This window comes from Camarhynchus parvulus, chromosome 9 (genome assembly GCF_901933205.1).
Source record: "Camarhynchus parvulus chromosome 9, STF_HiC, whole genome shotgun sequence".
NCBI classification, from domain to species: domain Eukaryota; kingdom Metazoa; phylum Chordata; class Aves; order Passeriformes; family Thraupidae; genus Camarhynchus; species Camarhynchus parvulus.
Window position 1 is genome coordinate 1,194,197 of NC_044579.1, and position 22,531 is coordinate 1,216,727.

Consider the following 22,531-nt stretch of genomic DNA (forward strand, 5'->3'; position numbering starts at 1 on the left):
AGCGCTCACTCGCGGCTCCGCTGCAGCCCCTGCACAGCCCCGGCTCCGCTGCAGCCCCTGCACAGCCCCGGCTCCGCTGCAGCCCCTGCACAGCCCCGGCTCCGCTGCAGCCCCTGCAGCTCCTGCACAGCCCCGGCTCCGCTGCAGCCCCTGCAGCTCCTGCACAGCCCCGGCTCCGCTGCAGCTCCTGCACAGCCCCGGCTCCGCTGCAGCCCCTGCAGCTCCTGCACAGCCCCGGCTCCGCTGCAGCTCCTGCACAGCCCCGGCTCCGCTGCAGCCCCTGCACAGCCCCGGCTCCGCTGCAGCCCCTGCAGCTCCTGCACAGCCCCGGCTCCGCTGCAGCCCCTGCAGCTCCTGCACAGCCCCGGCTCCGCTGCAGCCCCCGCACAGCCCCGGGAGCGCCAGGAGAATGCTGCCCCGAGAGCTCCTGTCCCTGCTCACGCTGCTCTGTGCTTTCAGAGTTTCTGGCTCCGTGGTGGATGAAGACGATGACTACGAGCTCATGTACGTGAACCTGGATAATGAAATCGAAGGTCCAGCCCCTGCGACTGAGGAAGGTGAGTAAATTTAAACTCAGTTTAAGTGCAGAAGTGCCTTCGGTGCTGCCTAGCTGTTGTAAGAGTTACTACTGCAAACATAATTTACTTTTTCCAGAGGGAGAAGCTCGTGCTCGTAGCAGTGGGTAATTACGGGCAGTAAAGGTAAAGCCCTTGGATGGGGCGCCTCGGGCTGTGCTTTAGGCTCTTGATTTCCCGGTTTTCCTGCAAAAGGCTGCTGCTGTCCCAGAGGTTTAGTATCTCTGTAATCACACCCCTGCACTGTTCTGTCCGGCTACAGAGGGAAAGGCACTGGCCCCAGCACGGCAGGGGGTGGAACCAGATTGTCTGTAAGGTCCCTTCCTGCCCAAACCAGTCTGAGCCCCAACTCTGTGACAGTCTGGAGGACACAGCCTTGCACAGAGCCAGGTTTTGCCAAGCGCTGCCATGTAAAACTCGGTCCCAAGGAAAAGCAACATCTGTACGTTCCCTTGCAGCTGCTTCGTGCGACTGCCAGCGGGAGCACAGCAAGTGGGACAAGCTGTTCATCATGCTGGAGAACTCGCAGATGAAGGAGAACATGATGCTGCAGGCTCTGGATGAGCTCCCCAGGCTGGAGCTGCAGACCCTGAAGGCAGAGCTGAGCCAGCTGGCCACCACCCTGGCGGGCACCGTCGCCACTGTCACCTCACACGTGGTGTCCCAGGTGGAGCAGGTGCTGCTGAGGAGCAGGGAGCAGGCTGAGCAGGCCAGGAGGCTGCAGGAGTCGGAGCAAGGGAAGGTTCTGGAGCACGTCCTGCAGCTGAGCCACAACGTGTCGGCGAGGCTGGGCTGGCTGGAGAGTGCCTGGCACCGCAGGGCCGAGGAGCAGGCACAGCAAACAGCCCTGCAGCAGGACAAACAGCATGGCAGCAGAGGGGACAGCCCCATCCTGAGCTCGCTGTGGAAGGAGCTGCAGCAGACCCGGGCTGAGCTGAGGGCATCACAGCAATGGGCAGCCCAGCACCTGCTGCCTGCAGGTAAGGCCAGCCTGAGAGCTCCAAACTAACAGGGATCCACACACCCTCTCCTGGGCACCTCCTAATGCAGCAACAGGGATCCACACACCCCCTCCTGGGCACCTCCTTCTGCAGCGGCTCCAAAGCAGCCCCAGGAGCAGCAGGGCAGCTTGGAACAGGCTGTGTGTGAAGGAGGGTGTAAGAATTAGTGCAATATAACAGTGGGGAACCCCAGAACTCATGGAAAGAGAGGTACTGAGCATTTCCAAATGTAGGATCAAAGAAAGGTTTCATCAAAGTCCTTGTGCAGGGCAGAGCCAGCCAGGATCTCACCTCCTCCCAGCTCTCCCAGATCAAAGCCATTGTCAGAGAGCAGTAAATGTAGTTTAGGCACCCAGATTGTGTTCTCTCACCTTTTGCCTTCCCAGCTGGTGACTCCTGTGTGTTTGCAGCAGTCAGGGAGCTGTCCTGTCCTCCTGCATGTTCCCGCTCCTTCCTCCTCCTCCATGAGCATCTCCTCACCAGCTCTGGTGCCCAAGAGCTGGACATGCTGTGCCAGCCAGCCAAGCAGCTTCCAGGGCAGGGAGGGCACATTCCCTGCGTGCCAGTGGGAATATTCTGCCCTGAATATTCCCAGTGGCACAGAGAAATCAGTGACCCGTGCTGCTCTTGTTTGGGGGATTTTCCCTTTTCCAAAACATTTGTACCGATCAGTAGGGTGGCTGTAGAAAGGCGGGCTCATACCTCAAATCCCAACTCAGCTTTTCTGTGCAGGGCAAGGAGACACCCAAAAAAGCAGCAGCAGCAGCTTGGGTGTGGCAGAGCAGCCCCTCATTTGTTGAAATGTGGGTGCAGAGTGCAAGACAAACTGCACTGAAATCACCCTGCCCACCAGTGAGCTGTCACTGCCAGGCTTCTAGCTGCTGGTTAATGGCTCTGCTTTCCACAAATAAAAGTTATTGCCACCTAAACCCCCCCAAAATCTACCCCTGCAGGGTGGGTGCCTAGGAGGGAGGGGTGCAGCATCTCCAGAGGGAACTCTCACATCAGGGAGCAGAGAGGAGCAATAATTGCTATAGCAAAGGCAACAAAAGCCACAGGATTGCTCACATCAAAGCCTTTACAGCCTAACCTGAGCCCATCCCTTCATGCAGGGCAGACAGCTTTAGAAGTAAATTGTTTCCACTGCTTTACCACACCACCTCCGAAATCTTTGTGGTGGGAGGAGGTCTTGGAGCAGATTCCTCTTTTCTCCAGACACAAACCTTGCAGAGAGCATGGTCTCATTCCTTATCTCCCTGTCCCCCAGCCAGCCTCAGCAGCTACTCTGCCCTAGGTGAGAGCAACAAACTCGATCTGCAGTGAGGATCATCGGTGGAAATTCAGTTTATTTCCACTGGTTCCCTCATGATTTTACATAAAACAACCATACTTGTAAATTTAAAGGCTACGTTTTAAGTACTTCCAGAGCATCTCTCTGGATTTTTTTTCAAGGGAATTTTTAGCAACTGACTTTAATTTTTCACATCTTGACTTACTGCCAGCCATAGTTCTTGAGGGATTTTCTAATCACACTTTTTTGTTCTTCACTGAGGCTGGTTTTAATTTTGTTTAGGCTTTGATAATAGAGCCTGAAAGCCTGCTAATTAAAATCTTTTTCACAATAGTGCTCCTAAGTAGCATTTTCAGGAGAATCCCCAGCAGTTGCTCACTGACCCTACTCCTTCTCAAAAGGGTCAATGGGAGATGTAAAATCTGCTCAAAGCTGGAGGGAAGCAGCCCATGAAATACCACAGCAGCTCAGTCCTGGAGGGCACAAAGAGTCCTTCATTCCCCGGAGCAGAAATTTCCACACACGTTTTAGACATTTCGGATCCTCCAGCTTCTTTAAACAGGAAATGAAGCAGCTTAATTGGAGAAGGGGCTGCTTGTTCCCTCCTGTCACCTTGGATATTAACTTAGGTGCAACCCAGGGAGCAGCACAGAAACCACCAGAAATGTCTTGGCTTTACTGATCACCAGTTGCTTTCCCAAGTTGCATAAATTTTTGTTCGTGGTTTTAACTAATCTAATTTCTGTTATCAACACTGATTAATTAGACATGAGAAAGGAGCTGGTTAAAAAGTATCAGTTGTCTCATAACTTCCGCCATTTAACCAGTGCCCATGAAAACTCCTGACCAAAAAATCCTGAAGGCAGGGCCAGGAAAGGGGGTCACGTAAATTAAGGAAGCAAGCCCATCTCAGTATGTTCCTGCCAACGTTTTCTGCTTCTCAGCAGCTCCTGTGCCCCGATGCCCATTATCCATGGCACAGCCTCCCAGCAGTTCCCTTCTCCAGGCACAGCCTCCCTTCTCTCCTGGGAATGCCAAACCTGCTGTTTGAGGGGATCCCTGACCCCTTCCCTCCGCACAACGCTGGTATTTTCACTACTCCAGACTTAGAGGATAAAACAACACTTCGGTGGCGCCGAGGGAGGGTTACCCAATTACCTGGCAGATTTACCCAATTCCAGGGGCTGACAGAGTCCCTCTCCCAGGGCTGGTGCTCCATTCAGAGCTTCCCAAAGGAAGCAGCAGGGCAGACAGGCTGCATTAACCCTTTGGATGTCCCAGGACTGTACAGTGCCCCCTGTGCAGGCAGGGAAGAGCCCAGAGATTCCTGCAGCTGGATTGTCCCTTGCCATAGTGTCCAGCAATTCCTCCATCTGCTCTGACAGCTCCTTCCAATCCTCCTGGGGTAGGTTCCCGCATCCCACTGGATGAGCTGAGCTCTCAGCTCCCTTTGGGAAGCCTGGAAGTGAGCACTTGATCATTGGGACAGTCTGCCTGGAAGAGCTCAAAAATGGGTGGATGTGGCACTTGAGGGCCTGGTTTAGTGGTGAACACAGTAGTGCTGGGGTGGCAATTCACAGAATTAGGGAATGATTTGGGATGAAGGGATCTTTAAAGATCATCTTCTTCCAATCCCACCTGCCATGGCAGGGACACCTTTTCCTGTCCCAGGCTGCTCCAAGGCTCAATGTCCAGCCTGGCCTTGGACACTGCCAGGGATGGGGCAGCCACAACTCAGTGATCACAGAGGTCTTTTCCAGCCATAATGATGCCGTGCAGTGTCAAAGGTCCCAGCTGTGCTGTGCACATACAAATAACCCAGTTCTTGTTTACCTGACAATCTTCTAAACCCTTCCAGGCTGTGAAACCGCAATCCTGTTCCCCATGCGCTCGAGGAAGATCTTTGGGAGCGTGCACCCGACCTCTGGCATGGCCCTGAGCTCCTTCACTGCCTGCATCTGGCTCAAGGTGACCGAGGCCTTGGACAAAACCATCGTCTTCTCCTACGGAACCAGGTTCAACCCCTACGAGATCCAGCTGTACCTGAGCCGGGCCTCGGCCGTGCTCGCCGTGGGCAGCGCCCAGCACAAGCTGGCTGCCACCAACGTGGTGGTTCCTGGCAAGTGGCTCCACCTGTGCGGCTCCTGGAGCTCGGAGAACGGATCTGCATCCCTGTGGGCACAGGGGGAGCTGGCAGCCAGCGCCTGGCACGTGGCTGGGGCTCACACCATCCCCGACGGGGGCATCCTGCAGCTGGGCCAGGAGAAGAACGGCTGCTGCGTGGGAGGGGGCTTCGATGAAGCCCTGGCCTTCTCGGGGAAGCTGACTGGCTTTAACCTGTGGGACAGAGTGCTCAGCCCCGCCGAGGTGACAGCCCAGAGCACGGGGGACACCTGTGGCACCCGGGGCAACGTGGTGGGCTGGGGGGTCACCGAGGTGCTGCCCCACGGAGGGGCCCAGTACGTGTCCTAAAGCTGGGGGCTGCACAGGGATGGATTGCACAGAGCTGAACGTCAACACTGCAACAGCCAGAGCTGCAGCAGCCCCTGCCTCTGGAATTCCCAAGGAACAGCAGCCCTGCAAGCTCACAGAAGGAGGCACTGTGGCGATGGGATCGATCTCTGCCTGCTGTCCTGGAGAAACCCTGAAAACACAGCCACACAGCAAGGACTGGCACTGGAAAAGCTGTTCCTGGGGTCAGGCAGCTCTGTCTCTCCAGTGCAGGGTTCTCTGATGTATAAAGTGAGGGTCACCATGGACATTCTGGAGCCAAATGGAGCTCCCAACATCCCTGCTGAGGAAAATCTGACCTGGATGTGCAAAACAGAGCAGCTGTGGCTGCCCCTGGATCCCTGGCAGTGCCCAAGGCCAGGCTGGACATTGGGGCTTGGAGCAGCCTGGGACAGTGGAAGGTGCACGGAGTGGCACTGGAAAAGCTTTAAGGTCCATTCCAACCCAAACCATTCCAGGGTCCCTCCAGTCCTTGGGTCCTATAGTGTTAATGTGAATTTTACAGAGGAACCACCCAAATCAAGAAATGTGTTGTCTATTAATCCTTGTTAGTAATGGCTAGGCTCTAAGAAAGCTAGTTCCTTGTTTAAAGCATTATTTATGCCATGGATTGATATAAAAATAATATTCCCCATCATAATCTGTGACGTGACATTGGGGGGAAATGCAGCTGTATTATATTGTACATTGACTTTGTGATAATTTTATTGAAATTATTTTTGTAAAGTTGTTTTGTAAATAAAGATACTTTACTAGACTAAAACTCTCTACTCTTCTCATAAACCAAAATTCTGAACCGAGCCCTAAGTGGGGCTTTTTCCACATTTTGAACCATGCAGTTTTAGCTGCTGATACAGAAAACACCAATAGCAACATCTCAGAGGAGCAGGGACCCCATGCACAGTCCTGGCCCTCTGGGGCCAGGCTTTAAGGTACATTTGGACTCATTTGCTGTCCTCGGGGGGTTTGTCAAGATAGAATTGCTGCTCAGTGTCAGTGATTCTCTTCTCTCTCACACAAACTTATCCCAAATCCCCTGAAAGCCTAGGGCTGGATACAGAGCACAGCAGCAGCTGCAGAGAGCCAGGAACTGCTGATGATTTCCATGTAGAAAACAGAGCTCAAGCAGAGAATGATGAATACCCTACTCACTGGGTATGTAACCATTTACAACAAGAACCATTAGTTGCTACCTGTTGAAACCTCTAAAGAAGTTATCATGAGGAATGTCTTATTCAAACAATTCCTATTTCCACTGGAAGCAGCCCATCCTTCTTCTCTCTCCCCATGTTTCCCTGTCTCTTTCATTCTCCACAGATGTCCTAAGAACACACTTTGACAAATTTCTTGACATGTTGCTGCTACACTTCCTTCTGGCCATGACAGATCCTTGCTGCCCAGATACAAAAGTAGTAAAAAAAGGTAAATTCCACTTTCCTGTGCCATTTAAGAGGGTTGTGCTTCATACCTAAAGTTATACGACCTGCTCCAAAGTTTTGGCAGCACTGCTTATTTAAGGGGAAAGAATTGCTCTGATTGCTGGGATTTCTCCTGTTACCCTGCAATGAAAATGTATCTACGTTATAAATGCTTGGCAGTAAACTTGACAAAAATCCCTCACTAAGTAATATCTGCAAATAACCTTAGCTAGAGAACAATGAAATATTACCTCTGTTCATCTCTGGTAGCCAAAACCCAGATATTCAGAGTTACAAAAGCACTCAGGGTCCCACCATTGTGCAAGGGCAAAACCACTCTCAAATCCTCCCTCTGTTCAGTGCTCTCCATTAAGTGAAAACAAATGTCCCTGAAATGCAGCAGGAAAAGGAAAATCCTCAAAAAGATCTCCAGAAATCCTTCCTGGCTGCTCCTCTTACTGCAGCTCATACCTGAAATGCTTTGTCTTGGAAGAAGCCTTCTCCTGTCTCAGCTCAGGTTTGGCAGAAGACCAAAGGCTAAGCCAGGCCTTCCATCCTCACTGACTCAGCTGGAAAACTTCCCTTTTCCAGAGTGCTCTGCTCTTCCTTCATCACCCTCAGCAGCAGCAAAGCTCTCCCACAGCCCAGCAGCACAGCCCACCTCCTCCAGCACACTTCTCTCCTTCCTTCCTCACTCAACTACGCTTTCCTTTGGAGCAGTTTGGAGGAAATAGCATTTGGGGCAATTTGGGCTCCAGTATTAAAAAAAAACCTCTGCAATCCTAGACTGCCAACACAGATGGGGGAGCGAGGCTGAGCCACAGCCCAGCAGCACAGGATGCCTGAGCTGCCCTGGAAGGTGGAGCAGCCACGGGGCTCTCGGATTGCAGGGCAGAGCTGCTGCTGCCCCCCGGGAATAAATGGGAATAAATCCGTGTGACCCCGGTGCTGACGGGCCGTGTCAGCACAGAGCTCAGAGCCCACGCTCACTGGGGCACAGCAGTCAAACCCTTCCCAAAGAGCTCTTTTTTAGCTGAAGAGATAAGAACCTCCTCGTGCAGCCAAAGAGTTGCCCCAAGTAATGAAAAACTCCAGTTCCTCTCCAGCATTTGCAGGCAAGGGGCCAAAGTTTGCTCAGCCTGGTGCCACGAGGCTGAGCCCCGTCTGTGCAGCCCCACAACACGGCTTTGTCTCCAGAAACTGCCTTGGAAATCCATCCTCAGCAGCCAAGCCTCCTGCTCCCTTCAGCAAACACTCTCAGGGCAGCTCTCAGTTCCCAGCCTCACACACCAGTTATGTGCAGGGTAATTAAGTCACCACGCAAAACAAATCATTTTGCCTGTTCCGAGCGGCCCCTTCCAGGCTGGAATTCCCAAACCTGATATCCACAGCAACATCTGCTGGTGGAAGAACATAAATACACGGCTCAGCCGTGCTGAAACCTTCCCTTGTGGTGTGCATCCCTTTTCCCAAAACCATGAATATATTCACTATTTCTGTTACTACCCCACAGAGTACAGATGGCAACGCCTAACATTAGCACATTAGTAAGTCTTAAAAAATTACATTTATAAATTAATTTATAAATTAATTAATACAGGATGCACACATTTAATTTGAGGGCTTAATCTTTTCCTAACAATGTTCTTTTAATAATTAGTTATTGCTACTTACTGCTACTACCCCTACTCGAAGGAGAACACTGATTTTACCACTGCAGTAGCACTGTGTTGCAACAAACACCGTGAACTTTATTACTCCAATTCAACTGGAGTTCCTTTTATAGAGGAATGAATATTTTTGGCTTTTTAAACCACAAAAAGTAAAATGTAAAGAGATTAGCAACATTGCTCTATATAAAGCTAATAACGTAGGCAAAATGAAAGAACCACTACAAAGCTTTTATATCTTCCATCTGACTATTCCACCACAGAATGGGATTAATTTCATCCCCATTTCTCTTTTGGAGCCTTGCCAGTGACACTAAGAGGAAGGATAAGAGCTCCATGGCTGGTGCCTCATATCAGAGCTGATAATTTGGAGTCCATTAGCAGGGAATATTAACGAGTACAGATGTATTTCCTGCCCTGTGGGTCAGCCAATCCATACCAAAACCTCCAGAGGTGCAGTAAATTCACATATTCCTTGAGAAAGTCTGTTAGAGTGTGATTAATACATTTATGGATATTTCCATAGGTCTGCTTTATACAGCTCATATGATTTGGTGAATGGCTGGATTGATCCCGGAGTCTTTCCCACCCCTAAAGATTGATTGATTCTATAAGATCATGGCTCTGTACCTGCCTAGCACAGCCTGATGTGGTCACACACCTGGATTAAACCCCAGCTCAGGCTGGACCTACCTTGCAGGACACTCCTGACGATGGTTTCTGTGTGCTCAGCCAGCAGCTCAGCCTTGGCAATGGCAGCCAAGGACAGGTAGCTGGACATGTTCCTGCACAGCTCCTTGTTGCCCCTCTGCAGGAACTTCACAGCCACTGGCACAGCCAAGGCCATCACTGGAGGCCGGTTGTAATTCTGCAAAAACAGAAAAAAAAGATTTACGTAACAATCTAGTGCTAGGCAAAGTAGGGAAACCAAAGTCAAAGTAACGGGGGAAAAGAGAAAAAAATTTGTCAAGAAAGGTCATGTTTTGGTACCACCACTGAAGGCAGAGTCAAAGAAAGAGCAAATACAGAAATTTAAAACTAGTACAGCAGGAAAAGTTAAGAATAGTCCTATTTTTGTCTTCTGCTAGAGGAAGCAGAAGAGCAGTAACAAAATATGTGGTGCATAAATGAAAATCAATATAAATAAAATACAGAAGATATGAAGTGCACTAACTACATGCTGCCATTTCTAATGAGACATTTTGTGTTTGGTGCTCCCTGGGAAGACAGAGGCTGTATCCATCATCCCAAAGCACAGGAAACACCTTGGAGCAGCCACTCACTCCCTGGAAGTGCACTGGACACTTGCTCACAGTGTAGTAGCTCTAGTATTGATCACTTAGTATGAAGATTTCATTTTTTAATTTAAACTCACAGAATCCCAGAAGGGTTTGGGTTGGAAAAGTCCTTAAAGCTCATCCAGTGCCACCCCTGCCATGGCAGGGACACCTCCCACTGTCCCAGGTTGTTCCAGCCTGGCCTTGGGCACTGCCAGGGATCCAGGGGCAGCCACAGCTGCTCTAGGCACCTCCACCAATTCCTCTGAACACTGAAATCTTTCAGGAGTGCAAACTCCTCTTCCTAAAATGGCTCCAAGTTTCTGAAATCTCAGGGTCCCTGAGTGTACACTGGGGTTGGGAATCAAGGTCAGGAAAGGTTTTCTGTTTTTATTTGTACAGAAAGTTGTGCGTACAAAGCACACACATCCATTACCTGCTGAATTCCCACAGCAGCAGGACACATTTGTGCGTCACTGAGCACCCAGATTCCCCCTGGAGCCTCCTTAAGCAGTGCTGTGCTCTCCTCTCCACTCAGATCTTTGAAACTAGAGCACACCCCTGTTTCTGAAAATAATCCTGCAGTGTGATTATGTCTAATTAGCAGCTGAAATCCCAGGCAAACCTGGAACCCAGATGTTTGAGACAGCAGCAGAACAGTGCGAAGGAAGACAGAGCAGATTTTCTGGATTTTCATTCTGGAGTAGCCCTGATTAGAATAAATTTAGACTGAGAAACCCCAAATCTGTCATAGCCTGAGTGACTCTGAGGATTTTCCCTTGGAGCAGAGACTTGCCAAGCAGTGGACATTCCCTCCCAGAGACCCCTGAGGAAGAAGGGACTGCAGCCACCCCTTGGTGTCAAGACAGATCATTCTGGCAGCTGCCATATGACCAAAAGCTGCATCTTTAATGAGAAAAGCCCTTCAAATAAATGGAGCTTTCTGCAGCAGCATGTTTAAATCAACATAATGCCTTGTTATGTTTGGCTGAGACACCATGGAGCAGGAGCCAAATGCTGCTCCAAGTTATTGCTCTGCTACTCCACACAAAGAATGGGAAGATAAGGCTTGGCTCTCTGACTAGGATTTAAAAGATCTAAGAAAATTCCAAAGAACAATTATTTTTTTTCCCACCCCTTACAATAAAGATAAAATCCTTAGTTAAGAAAAGATTTGAATTCAGAGGGAAGGAGAAAGGTTTCATTTGTTCCATGATAAACATCAGGGCAGGAAGGCACACTCAGAAGATGTGGAGGTGACAATGAAGAGCAGATTTCAATAAAGTGATCCAGTGATGTTTGCAAACCTTGGGGACCTCCCTGCTGCTGATATCAACAGAGACCTGCCTGAGATCCAGCCCAGCTGGCAGATATTCATTATTGTTCCAACTGTCCCCCACATCTGCTGGAAAACCTCAGTTTATAGCTCTTTGTTTTAATGCAAAGGAACTTGCCAATAAAAGCTCTGCTTTAGGGAGCAGCAAATGTACTTCTAGAACTCAGCTGTGGCTGCCCCTGGATCCCTGGCAGTGCCCAAGGCCAGGCTGGACAGGGGCTTGGAGCAGCTGGGACAGTGGGAGGTGTCCCCCCATGGCAGGGGTGACACTGGATGGGCTTTGAGGTCCTTCCATCCCATGTTTCTATGAGTTACCTCAATGATTTCAAGAGAGGAGGAATCAGAACAGTGCAGTTCTCCAAGCTCTGAGTTTTAAACATCACCACTCACAAGCACCCAAAAAGAAGAGTTACCAAAGCATTTTAAAAAGTAAAACCAAAACCATCGGCACCGAGAGCACAGCACTGCTGCTCCCAGCCCAGCTCTACCTGCAGGATACAGCTCATGATGTCAGATGCAATTTTGGCATGTGGGGCATCCTCATCCTTGCCAGAGGGCGTCAGGTTGTGCTCCAGGCAGGACTCCCAGAGAGCCACCAGGGCCCTGCCGTGCCTCTCGATGGAGGCAGTCTCCCTGATGGCCGTGGTGATCCGGGTGATGCAGATCTCCACCACAGCCTGGTCGTTGTCGTTGGTCTGGTAGTCCTGGAGCAAGCAAAACACACCTGCAGTCAACTGGTCTGCCAGCACTCACCAAATTCCGTTTTTGTAGCAGCCCAGTGTCCATTTTTCCATGTCCACCTTTACAATAAACGTTCAGCGTGACAGAACTCCGGAATTTGTCATCCCACAGGTCTTAATTCTCATTACTGGGAAGGGATGGACCCCTGTAATTTCATATAAGCTTTAATATGCTTTAAATAACTATTTAATTAAAATCATTATGTTTCAAGTTTATTATATTATATCATTATATATAATATATAAAACAATATAATAAACTTTTTAATATATAGCTTAAACATGTATAGTTTAAATATATTATATATATTATATTAAAAGTAATATATATATTATTATTATTATATTTCAAGTTCATCCTTCAAGATGAAGTTGAAATATCTTTGAATGTGGTAGGAACTGGATTTTGTCAGCACATTTAAAAATATTTTTAAATATTTGAATTATATATATTTATATAAATAGATATATATAAAGAGAAATAGATAGAATATAGAATTTATAAAATATTTGTATATACATATAAATATAAATAAAAATACAAATATTTCTAAAAATTTATAAATCTATTTTAAATATTTTCTCTTCAAGTCTTATCAGAAATTTAAATTGTTTATATACCCCCCTCCTTATTTATACAATATAATCTCATTAAAATTTTTATTAAGGACAATGTTTCACTCACTGCAGCTGAACTAATGATTCTGATCTGTTCAAGAGCTTCGGAGAGGCTTCCTTCGATCTCAGCATCCTCGAGGGAGAAGAGATCCCCTGCCCGGGACAGGTCCTTCTGTGCCAGCACCAGCCCGAAGAGGTGATGCATGGCCCTGCCCAGCCGCCCTCTGCAGGCACCATGGGCACTCAGCTGGCCACAAAACCGGAGCAGTCCCGGCCAGGAGCAACCAGGTTCATATGAAGGATAAATCTGGGCTGTATTTCAAGGCTTCCTTGGCCCCAATCTTAAAGAAAACAATAAAAAAAATAGCAAATGCATTGATTGTCATATTCCAGTTTAGCAAAGATTTTTAAATGTGTGTGAAAGCTCCAGAAAGGACCCCTGAGCCAGGGACATCCTCAAGCGCATTCATGAACTGTGTGAATTTTCATCTTCAAACACTAAGTAGCTTAAAATTAGATGTAATAACTGAACCAAAGGTTTTCTTCCTTTCTGTGCATGTTACCTGAGCAGGCTGGTCCCTGAACCAGCTGCTGAAGGTTCTAAATCCCTTTCCCTGGCCAGGAGCAGAGCTCCAGGAGGAGGAGGCTGAAGCCTCTCCCTTTCTTTCCTGGGTTGTTGTCTTGACTCCAGAAAAACATTACCAGCAAGATTGTGTAGATAGTAAGCTTTGTTTAGAGAAAACTGTCACTTTTGTTGCCAAAATGATCCCTAGGGTCTTTTAAACTCCTGTAAAACAAAGCCTTGGCTGAGGTGAAACTCTGCTCTTCTCCTTGGCTGAGGAATGGAGCAGAGGCTGAGCCAGGCTCACACTTTGGGAAGTGTCCTGCACTTGAGTCCCAAAACTCTGCTCAGGTCCCACGTGGATTCACTGTGTCAGTTTCTCTGGATTCTTCTCTGGAGTTGACAGAGCCACAAGACATATCACTTACAATTATTATTTGAGATATGGAGTACCTTAATCCCTATTTTATTATCTTTTTCTGAAAAAAAAAGTCAAATATAATCATAGACTCAAAGAACGTTAAAGGATTGGGAGGGACCTTAAAGCCCATGCAGTCCCAGCCCCTCTGCCATGGGCAGGACCTCCTCCCACTAGCCCAGGTTGCCCAAGGCCTTACCCAGCCTGGCTTTCAACACTGCCAGGGTTGGGGTGTCCACAGAAGGGGCAAAACACTGAGAACCTTCTGGAAGCAGCTGCCTGGACCAATCTCTATTTTAACAGGCAGCACACCGCACTTGCTAATGCCACAAGGCAGGGCTGTTTTAATTTCCCCAGCTCTACCAACGCCATTCCACAGGCCTCCCAGTCCCATCGAGCAGAAGCAGAAAGGAGCTGAGACTGCAAATCCCGAGGCACAAATCACCCACCTGAAGCACAGGGAGGGTGGCAGGGCAGATGCTCTCACCTGCTCACACTCAGCCATTCACAAGTCCAAAAACAGAAGGTCAGAAAGACTCAGAGACAGATTTTTTTACCTGCTCGAGATCCCCCCAGGCCATCCTCAGGGATGGGTCCAGGTGCTCTGGGGACAAAGGCTGCCCCTCTGCTCCTGTCCCCCCGGGCAGCAGGCAGGGCCAGGGGCAGCAGGAAGGCTGGCAGGCAGGCAGGCATCCCGAGCTGTGAATTGCAGGGCCACAGGGAAGGCATCCCAGGAATGCAGACTAAAGCAGCCTAAAAGTTACCCTTGGCTCGTCAGGTGACCAAAGAACCCAAATGCAGCGAGGCCTTATCTCTGAATGAACTGCTCTGTTTCCAGGGCAAAACACAAAGCCTGCTCCACTTGAGGGCAGTTGTTTTTAATAGACGAAACAGAACTCTCTGTGTTAGTGGAAAGCTATCCTTCCCTGGGAAGGAGGGGAAACAGCCCTCAGTAAGCTCACACTGTTTGAAAGAAAGAGAACAAGTGAACAGCCTTGCTGGAGAGGAGATTTCCTGGCCAAAGGAATAAATGCTGTCGTTCTGCAGCCTTTAAGTGAGCACAAAAGAGGGTCTGAGGTTTGCTTTGCCTTTTAACATGAGCCTCAGGAGTAGCACAACAAAATGTGCCCACATAATGCAGAGAAGTGCTCCAGGAAGGAGCCCTCCCTTGGATCAGCTGCTCTGAAACACAGCAGCCCTTTCTGCAGGAGCTGGCCTTCATCATCCTCCTGGGTTCCCTCCAGCTCAGGATATTCCCTGATCCTTGGGAATAGCACTGGCCTTTTGCAAATGATCCTCCCCTGGGTGTGCTCCTGCACAGCAGTTTCTCAGAGAGCTCTACCCAAACAGAGAATTTTATGTGAGTTTTATAGACAACACTCAGATTAATGCAGGAAAACATTTATTTATTGTGAGCTCTTGGAAATGGAATTATAGCAAATCCTCTTAATGCTTACATTGTGTAACAGTGCTGGAAATACTTTCCTTCCATCAGCATTAAAGAGAATTGTTCCTTAAGCATTTCCTTGCTCACTACAAGATTTGCTATTAATAGGCAGCAGGCACTGAGCAAGAGGGAAAACAAATCATGTGTCTCATAAAATATAATTTTCAAATTTTCTTTTTTTTAAGGGTCAAGCTGGGCAATGAAATTGCTGCAGGGTGTAGCTCCTGAGGTGTCTCATCACCTTGAATCTCCATCAGCCTGACTCCACACCACCCATCAAAGTTCTCTCACTGGTTGTATTCGTGTCCCACACACAGAAGGAATGGAGAAGTCAAAGGGTTTGCCCAAAGTTTGTCCATCGTGCCTGGATCCCCCTGGCACTGCAGAGGGGATTCAGAGCAGGAATTCACACCTTTCCAAGGCCAAAGCATGGGGAACAAAGCAGGAACTCCAGCGCTCAGAACAAACTTCAACTCATTGCTATGCAGGAAAACACCCTCAGCTTATAACACAAACCACTTGCACTGGTTCTGGTGCAGTCCCACATTAATTCCAAGGTTTGATCCGATTTCCAACACTTCCTTTCCCTTTTCATGCCAAGCTGAAAGAGCCACCGTTTCCCTGGGACCTTGAAGCTGCTCCCCTCCAAGGTGAGTCTCTCCACTTGCTGCAGGCACACATTCTTACCAAAGCTCCTTATCAGAAGCAATCAGAATAAAAGCCAGCCTGACAGGTTTCAGAGCTTGAAGCTACTGAATTGGTCTGTTTGCAAAATAATTCCCCCAATAATAGAAGATTAACAAAAATCCCATGTAAAAGGGCAGTTGGACCTACAGGCATCCAAAAGCCATTGAACTTGAGCTGAAAGGCTGAGCCTTACAGTTTATCAGGAGCTCAGCTTCTGCAGAATGACATTAGAAGGGCAAGAAAAAAAAACCCTCTTAAACCAAAGAGGAAGAGAGAAAATAATTTTTTTTTTAATATTTACAGTGAAGGAAATTCTACAAGAAAATAATTTCCTTAACATCCAAAAGACTTGAAATGTAAATCCAGCTGTTTGATTTTCGGGGTGTTATCCCACTGAAAGCAGAACCACAACCTTCAAACAGTTGTACAATGACATTTTTTAATCCAGTTCTGTGCTACACAACACCCATCAGGAAAGTCTTCACTCTGTTTAAGGAATTTTAGGGAACTCAGGCCACTGGAGTTCATGTTAAGTGAACCTTTACAGGATTTTCTGGTTTCTCCCTTGCTGGAGCTGCAGTGAGGACAGGGATGCTCCCATTTCCAATTTCTTACTCCCCACGGAAGGGCTGAGCCACAACAGGTGCCAAAGCTCTTTGCTAAACACAAGGGCATGCTCATTTTCTGAAATCTTCAAAAATCTAAAAGGTATAGAATGAGTATCTGGTTCAAAAATGTAACTTATAGCATCCAGTAAATTCCACAGGACAGGAAAGTGGTCTGGGAATTCCCTCGACCTGGAGAGACTCGTGTTAGAGAACTGGCAGCTGTTTTATTGTGGGCACAACACAGCCCAGAGCTCTGAGTAACCTTAAAAAGGAAACAAAAACTCTTTCCTTACCTCTCAGCCATGTTGCCATGCTTAACTCATGGATTGCACAGAGTGCTTTGGATGAAAGGCACTGGAAGAAAACAGAAGGAAAATAGTGTCAGTGACTCTTTGCCTTTCCAGACTGTAAAACTCCCCCCAGCACTGCTCCAGGAATGACTGGTTTGCACCAAGCAGGGTTTAACCCTCAGGACCTGGGCCCTTAAAGGCCAGGAGCTGAGCCCTGGGCTGGTTATTCACACAAGCATGGAGTGAACAGAGCAGGTTTGGATTTCCATGCTCTGGACTTTGCAGTTTGTAACAACTGCATATTTACTTGTCCTTTCCTTTTCCATGAATGGCAGGAAGATTAGAATCATCCTCAAAGAAAAATTTGAATTTCAGGTGGAATTCCCTTCTGTTGAAATTCTTCTTCCCCATCTTACAAGAAAGAATTTTGTGGAATTTCTGTCTCAAAGAGTTACAGAAGTTTGTAATATTGCCAAGACTGCTGGATACTTCCTTCCCCCCTGCACTGACCCAGGGAAAAAAAAAGCCTGGACACATTTCCCAAGAACATCCACATGTGCAATTCATGGACAGAATATTACAAGATATTTCAGAGAACCTTTCCTCTCTGTGCTGCATTAATCAAAATTTATTTTATTTTATGCTTGGGAAGCATTTACTCCCTAAAACAGAGCATTCTTTCAAAACTTGGAAATAAAGTTCTCACATTTTTCAGTGAAAGGAAAGGATTAAAGATTATATTGAGAGAGCATCATTTTCACACAGGGTGAATAGTCTACAGCAGTTCCCATGGGATCAGCTGCATATATTTAAAATCTTCCCACAAGACAACCATTGTTTCCTATGAGCCTCTCTCTTTTTTTCTGCCAGGATAGGTTTCCACACTTCACATCCCTTGAAATTCCATGGATGCTGAGCTGGACCAGATGATGAAATGATAAATAATGAAGTCTATTAATTAATTTTAGCTCCCAAAATTAATTTTAGGGGTTAAAACTGGTTTACACTGATGGAACACCTTGCTGCAGTGCTGGGAGCTGGCTTGCTCTCAGCATCCAGCTCTGGGACACAAGGAACCTGTGTCCCTGTGGAGGCCACTGCAGGGCAATCAGCAATTACAGAGCGCTGTAATTCTCTCCTACCAGAACTGCAGGGCTGGGCCACCACCACAGCCTGAAGGCAGTTCGGGGTCCCTCCAGATGTGGGAATATTCTCCCCTGTGATGCACTGGTTTTATCAGCAGGTTTGTGGGGCAGAATCTGCCCGAGCTGAACCACATCTCACCGAGCTCCAAGGCAATTTTGGCTGCACAGCCCGTGCAGGAGCTGCTGCTGCAGAGGGGTAGGAATGTACTCAGGAACTTGGCAACTTCTACTGCTGCAAACAGACAACTTGATTAATTTTTTATATACATAAATTACTTGATAATCTGGGTGCTGTCAAGACAGTTTTCTCTGATTTTCAATCTATAAGAAATCCTATTTGGCTGCTGGTTCAGCACACACTGATGCTTTATATAACACCTCATAAGACATAGCAATTTTAACATCAGTGAGGCAGATTGGTAAGAATTCCATGTTTAAACATCTCCATGATATCAAATATTAGACTAAACTAAACAACACAGCGCTAAAATGGAATAAATTGCTCCATAACAAACACCAATTCCATCACTGCCACAATGATGCCATCAAAAGCTGCTCGTTTTCAAGGCTGCTTAACGAGCTTTTAGATCTGTGACTTATTTTCAAGACCGCAGTGATGTTACAGAAAAAGAATTTGGTTTAAAATTCTACACAGGGAATAATGTGTATTTCTGTCTAAAGGGAGTGAAGGAGGAAATGGGGTAGAGCATGAGGGACTACAGGGTCAGAATACAGGGACCCTGTCCTGAGAAATGCCACTCTGGCAGGGAAGATTGGACTAGAGCAGTAAATAAATGCAAAAATCACTGAACCTCAAAGTCTCCTGAAGCAGCAGTCACCAGACAAGCACTGAATGTCCTCAAGTTCCTCCCAGGTACCTGGCAATCCACCCCACATCTCTCCAGCTGGTGATTTAATAGGACCAGCAGCTCCCCAGCGTGCCAGGGCTGCCCCAAAGCAAGGCTTTAATTCTGGAGCCCAGGGACAAAGTGCCCCCGGTCACGGCGAGGGGAAGGAGACAGCTGAGCCCCAGGAGGATCCAGGGGTGCTGCAGATCCGTGTCCCACACACAGACACTGCTTCTTCCTTCCCTGGCACCCCCAGCCAACTCACAGCACCCCTCTCAGGCATCACTGTAACACATTTCTACATCCCACAGCCCCGGCTCCTGCAGCCAGAGAAACCCAGGCACAGCCACGCTGCTAACGACCACATTCCCTCCAAACTGCCTCCATTATTTAACACTCAGCCCTGCTCCCCAACTCCCCTCCTCGCAGTAATTTATTCAGTATTCTAGCTGGTACGCAAACACATATTTAAGTTATTCATACCTCTCAGGAGTGAGAAAACCATGAATAATTGATGGCAAATTGGCGCTCTGTAGAGAAATTGGGATGGGCTCCATCCCAGCTGCCAGTGCCCCTTCCATCCCCCTGGCTCTGGTATGTGAGCCAGGCTGCTGGCGGGTGCTCAGCCCTGTCAAGCCGACCGTACAGTCTATTCAGTTACCCTGGAGTTGTCATGTGGAATCAAGCAAACAAATATCTTCTCTCCCTCTGCCCCAGCCCCAGTGCTGGAAAACACATCAGGAATAATTCCTCACCCAGCTTAACTTGGGCAGCAGATTGAGTGAAAGTGCTCCCAGCTCGATACGGAATTTGAATTAGTTAAAAGGATTTATCAACAGCCAGTGGTTACATTCAGTTAATTAATAACCTGCTTAAAGTAACAAGGAAATTACAGAAGTTAATATTACTTATGGGGCCTCTCCTCGAAGGCTGGAGCCTCTCAGTGCCTCTGGAGGAGCTTTAGCCCAAAGAGAAGTCAGGGGAGAGCAGGACACTGAGGAAATGCACCTTGCAGCTGACACCTGTGGCATCTCACCAGCTCCTGAACCTCAGCCAGCCCTTCCAAAGGGACCTGCCCAGGTGGGACCCGTGCCCAGGACCTGCCTGAGCACCTCCAAAGCTGGCAGCTGTAACAGAAATGATCTCCAAAGCATTCCAGAGGCGTTCGGCACACACTTGATCCTTGCCCACCAAGCACGTCCATATTTTTCCCCTTAGCTTCCCTCTGACAAATGAATCCCAGATTCCCACCAAGTCAAGCTTAACTAAAACTGACCCTAGGGATCTGAGCCTGGCTGTGTCCTCCTCTCCTGGGAGAGCACAGCAGCAAACCCCCACTGGGAGTGTCCCAGCAAGGACATTTTTCTAATAACAGCCAAAGAAATATCAAAGGAACCAACTGGGAACAGCCAAGTGTAAGGTCAAGCACCCTTGGGCAGCTGCTGGGAGAAAGGAAAGCCTATTTGCCCAAAGATAATGAGGAGAAATGTTTGTACAACTCTTGTTAGGGCTTTTGTAATACTGCAGTAGTTTATAAATTGTAGGTTTTTTGAAAAACTGCTCCTTAGAATACACATTCAGTCACATAGGTCCTCAATTTTGATGGCAATTCCTCCTAATGGCTTTTTTGCTCCTGTTCATTGCACCACAGCCTGGGCAATCAAATACAGAATTAATGGGGAGTGAAGACATTCTTTTAACGATGGTAAAGTTATTATTGTTGTTGTTCTTTAGGGGAAAACCAATTGTGTGTTTCCTACATCTTCCTTTTAGCTCAGGAACGACAGGAACACAGCTTCTCTCCCACTTCCATGAGACTATAAAAAAAGCTTGTGAGATGATGGCAGGACAGAAATACTCTCACTCTGAAATTCATTTTCTAAACAAGAGATTTTAACATAGTAAATTTCACAGGGCAGGGTGGCCTGACTAGGAGAGCACAGGCAGGGGGTTGGATTTTATTTCTGCATCTGATAACGACTTTATTCCTTGTACAGCAGGAATTCAGAGCTTCCTTTGCTCACCATGAACCTAATTTTGGCTTCTAATAGCAGCCAAAATCACCCAGAAATTGTGGATTCCCCATCCCTGGAAGTGCCCAAGGCCAGGCTGGACTGGGCTGGGAGCAACCTGGGATAGTGGAAGGGTGCTCATGGCAGGAGGTGGAACAAGATGAGCTTTAAAGTCTTTATCTTGATACCAGACAAACTAAGATTTTGCGGCAATAAAGCAAAAAGGTTCACATACATCTTTCACCAGCTGAAAGAAGAGAATGTACTTTATGAAAATAGGTCTTTCCCCATCCTGGAAAAAAAAAGAAATTGGTTTTAATTTTTATTACAACAGCTACAATGAATGACGCCCTTTTTCAGCAAAGCCCTGGAAATATTTATTTTCTTAGACTTTTAAAAACAAACATCTTGTTAGGGAAGAGACAGGCTATTGTTCTCCCTCTGACTAATTGGGGAAAAGCAACAGAATATTCCATATTCATTACATTTCAATTACATTTCACCAAAATGACTCATGTTATCTTCCACCCAGACGAAGTGTTTTAATTTTAATAACGACAATGCCGACAGCTACAATACTGTTCTTGCAGAACTTTGCTTGTAAATAATTAACAATTGTTGTATAATGACGGGGGGGTGATAGCTCTATTAATTTCACAGTCAGGCTGAAGTCTCTTTAAATTTTGGGTATTCATAAGAACCCACTCTCCTCCCAACATAAAAGGCTAATGGCAAAATCAGGTTTATGTCCCTGCAGCCTTTCCCAATGCCAAAATCCTGTTGTATGCCAGGAATCAGCCAGGGAAAACCAAGGAGAATTGTGCAGGGCTCACAGATCACACCTCCAGAGGGTTTCGGTTTGGCTAATAATTGTCTGGGCTTGAGGCTGAGATCTGGAATGGGATAAATAACGAGTTTCAAATCCTGCTCTGTGCTGGGGTGGTCTCAGCAGGGGACAGACCCAGGACAGGGCACCACTTATTAATGGCCTTTAAATATGCGCACTCCAAGCAGGACACCCATGAGTGTTCCCCTAATCCACTCATATTCTTAAAATCAGGCAACATTCCCCTGATTCGGGTGGAATCAGCCAGGACACAAATGCCTTGAGGACCATGTGAAGGCTCCCCTTGTTTCCATACCAAGTCTTGTTTATTCTCCAGTTACCATGTACCAGCCACAGTCACAGTCCCTGCTGGAATTGAAAGAGGCTTTCCCTGATGAAAACTCTGGGATTACGACCCAGGTCTTGGAGGAGCCAAACCCTGCCCAGCCCTGGCACTGCTGTTTGGGTTTGCAGGTGGGTATTGCCCGGTGCAATGCTCAGAGCTCATTAACAGCTGCCCTGCTCCGAAGGCTCATTTGCATCACAAGCCCAACATCTGCTGCGCAACCGTGGTGATAAAGTTGATCACAAACAGGGAAACTTTGCATACTCATTTCTTTATAACCCCTGCTGGTTCAGAGAGGTCTCCAAAGTGTTCACAAGCAACAGAAAAAGTCACCTCAGCCTCCCTTTGGACAAACTCAAACACACCCAGCCTTGTTTTCACATCCCCACACACATTCACATTTCACATCTCAGGTAACATTTTCATTAACCACCTGCATCATTTCCCCACTGAACGCATATTTTATTACTTCAGACATCTCCTTCCACTGGCTTGGCTTTCCACAGACAGGGCTTCCTTAATTGAGCCGCATAGTTTATGAGCTGTGCTAATTGAGCCGCATAGCTCCGCTGCTGCCGGCGTTTCAGACCCTGAGCCCGACCCGACTCCGAGCGCTGGGTCGGTGCCGCTGGAGCCGCAGCTCGGCGCCTTGAGGAGCCCTTTCACAGCCCTGCTGCACTCCTGCCATTCCTGGAGGCTTTTCCCACTTCGGAACACCCGAAGGGGGAAAAAGCTGCATTCGGCTCACACAGGTTTTTTTAAGGAGAGCCAGGACAAACTGCTGACAGCCCAAGGAACGAACCCTGTGTCCCTGAGGGCAGCAGGGAGGAAAACTCACCCAGGAGAGCAAGAGCGGCTATCCCATACAGAAAAAACCCGCCCGACTCCAGAGACTGCTCCAAGCA

The 22,531-nt window shown here is 47.8% G+C and overlaps 2 protein-coding genes across 2 annotated transcripts in view; one reads left to right on the top strand and one right to left on the bottom strand.

The window, feature by feature from the left end:
• The window catches only part of VEPH1 (ventricular zone expressed PH domain containing 1), a 59,684-nt gene extending 37,153 nt beyond the window's left edge, over window positions 1–22,531 (bottom strand). The window contains exons 1-5 of the mRNA XM_030954630.1: window positions 22,465–22,531; window positions 16,453–16,513; window positions 12,505–12,778; window positions 11,568–11,783; window positions 9,160–9,334 (exon numbers count right to left, since the gene is read on the bottom strand). Coding sequence (XP_030810490.1) covers window positions 9,160–9,334; window positions 11,568–11,783; window positions 12,505–12,642 — 529 coding nt within the window. The 5' untranslated portion in view covers window positions 12,643–12,778; window positions 16,453–16,513; window positions 22,465–22,531. The remainder of the gene's footprint in view (window positions 1–9,159; window positions 9,335–11,567; window positions 11,784–12,504; window positions 12,779–16,452; window positions 16,514–22,464) is intronic.
• Window positions 312–6,128, top strand: PTX3 (pentraxin 3). The gene is made up of 3 exons (XM_030954812.1): window positions 312–557; window positions 1,034–1,555; window positions 4,726–6,128. Exons 1-3 carry the CDS (start codon window positions 410–412, stop codon window positions 5,337–5,339), a joined length of 1,284 nt encoding a protein of 427 aa, XP_030810672.1. The 5' UTR covers window positions 312–409; the 3' UTR covers window positions 5,340–6,128.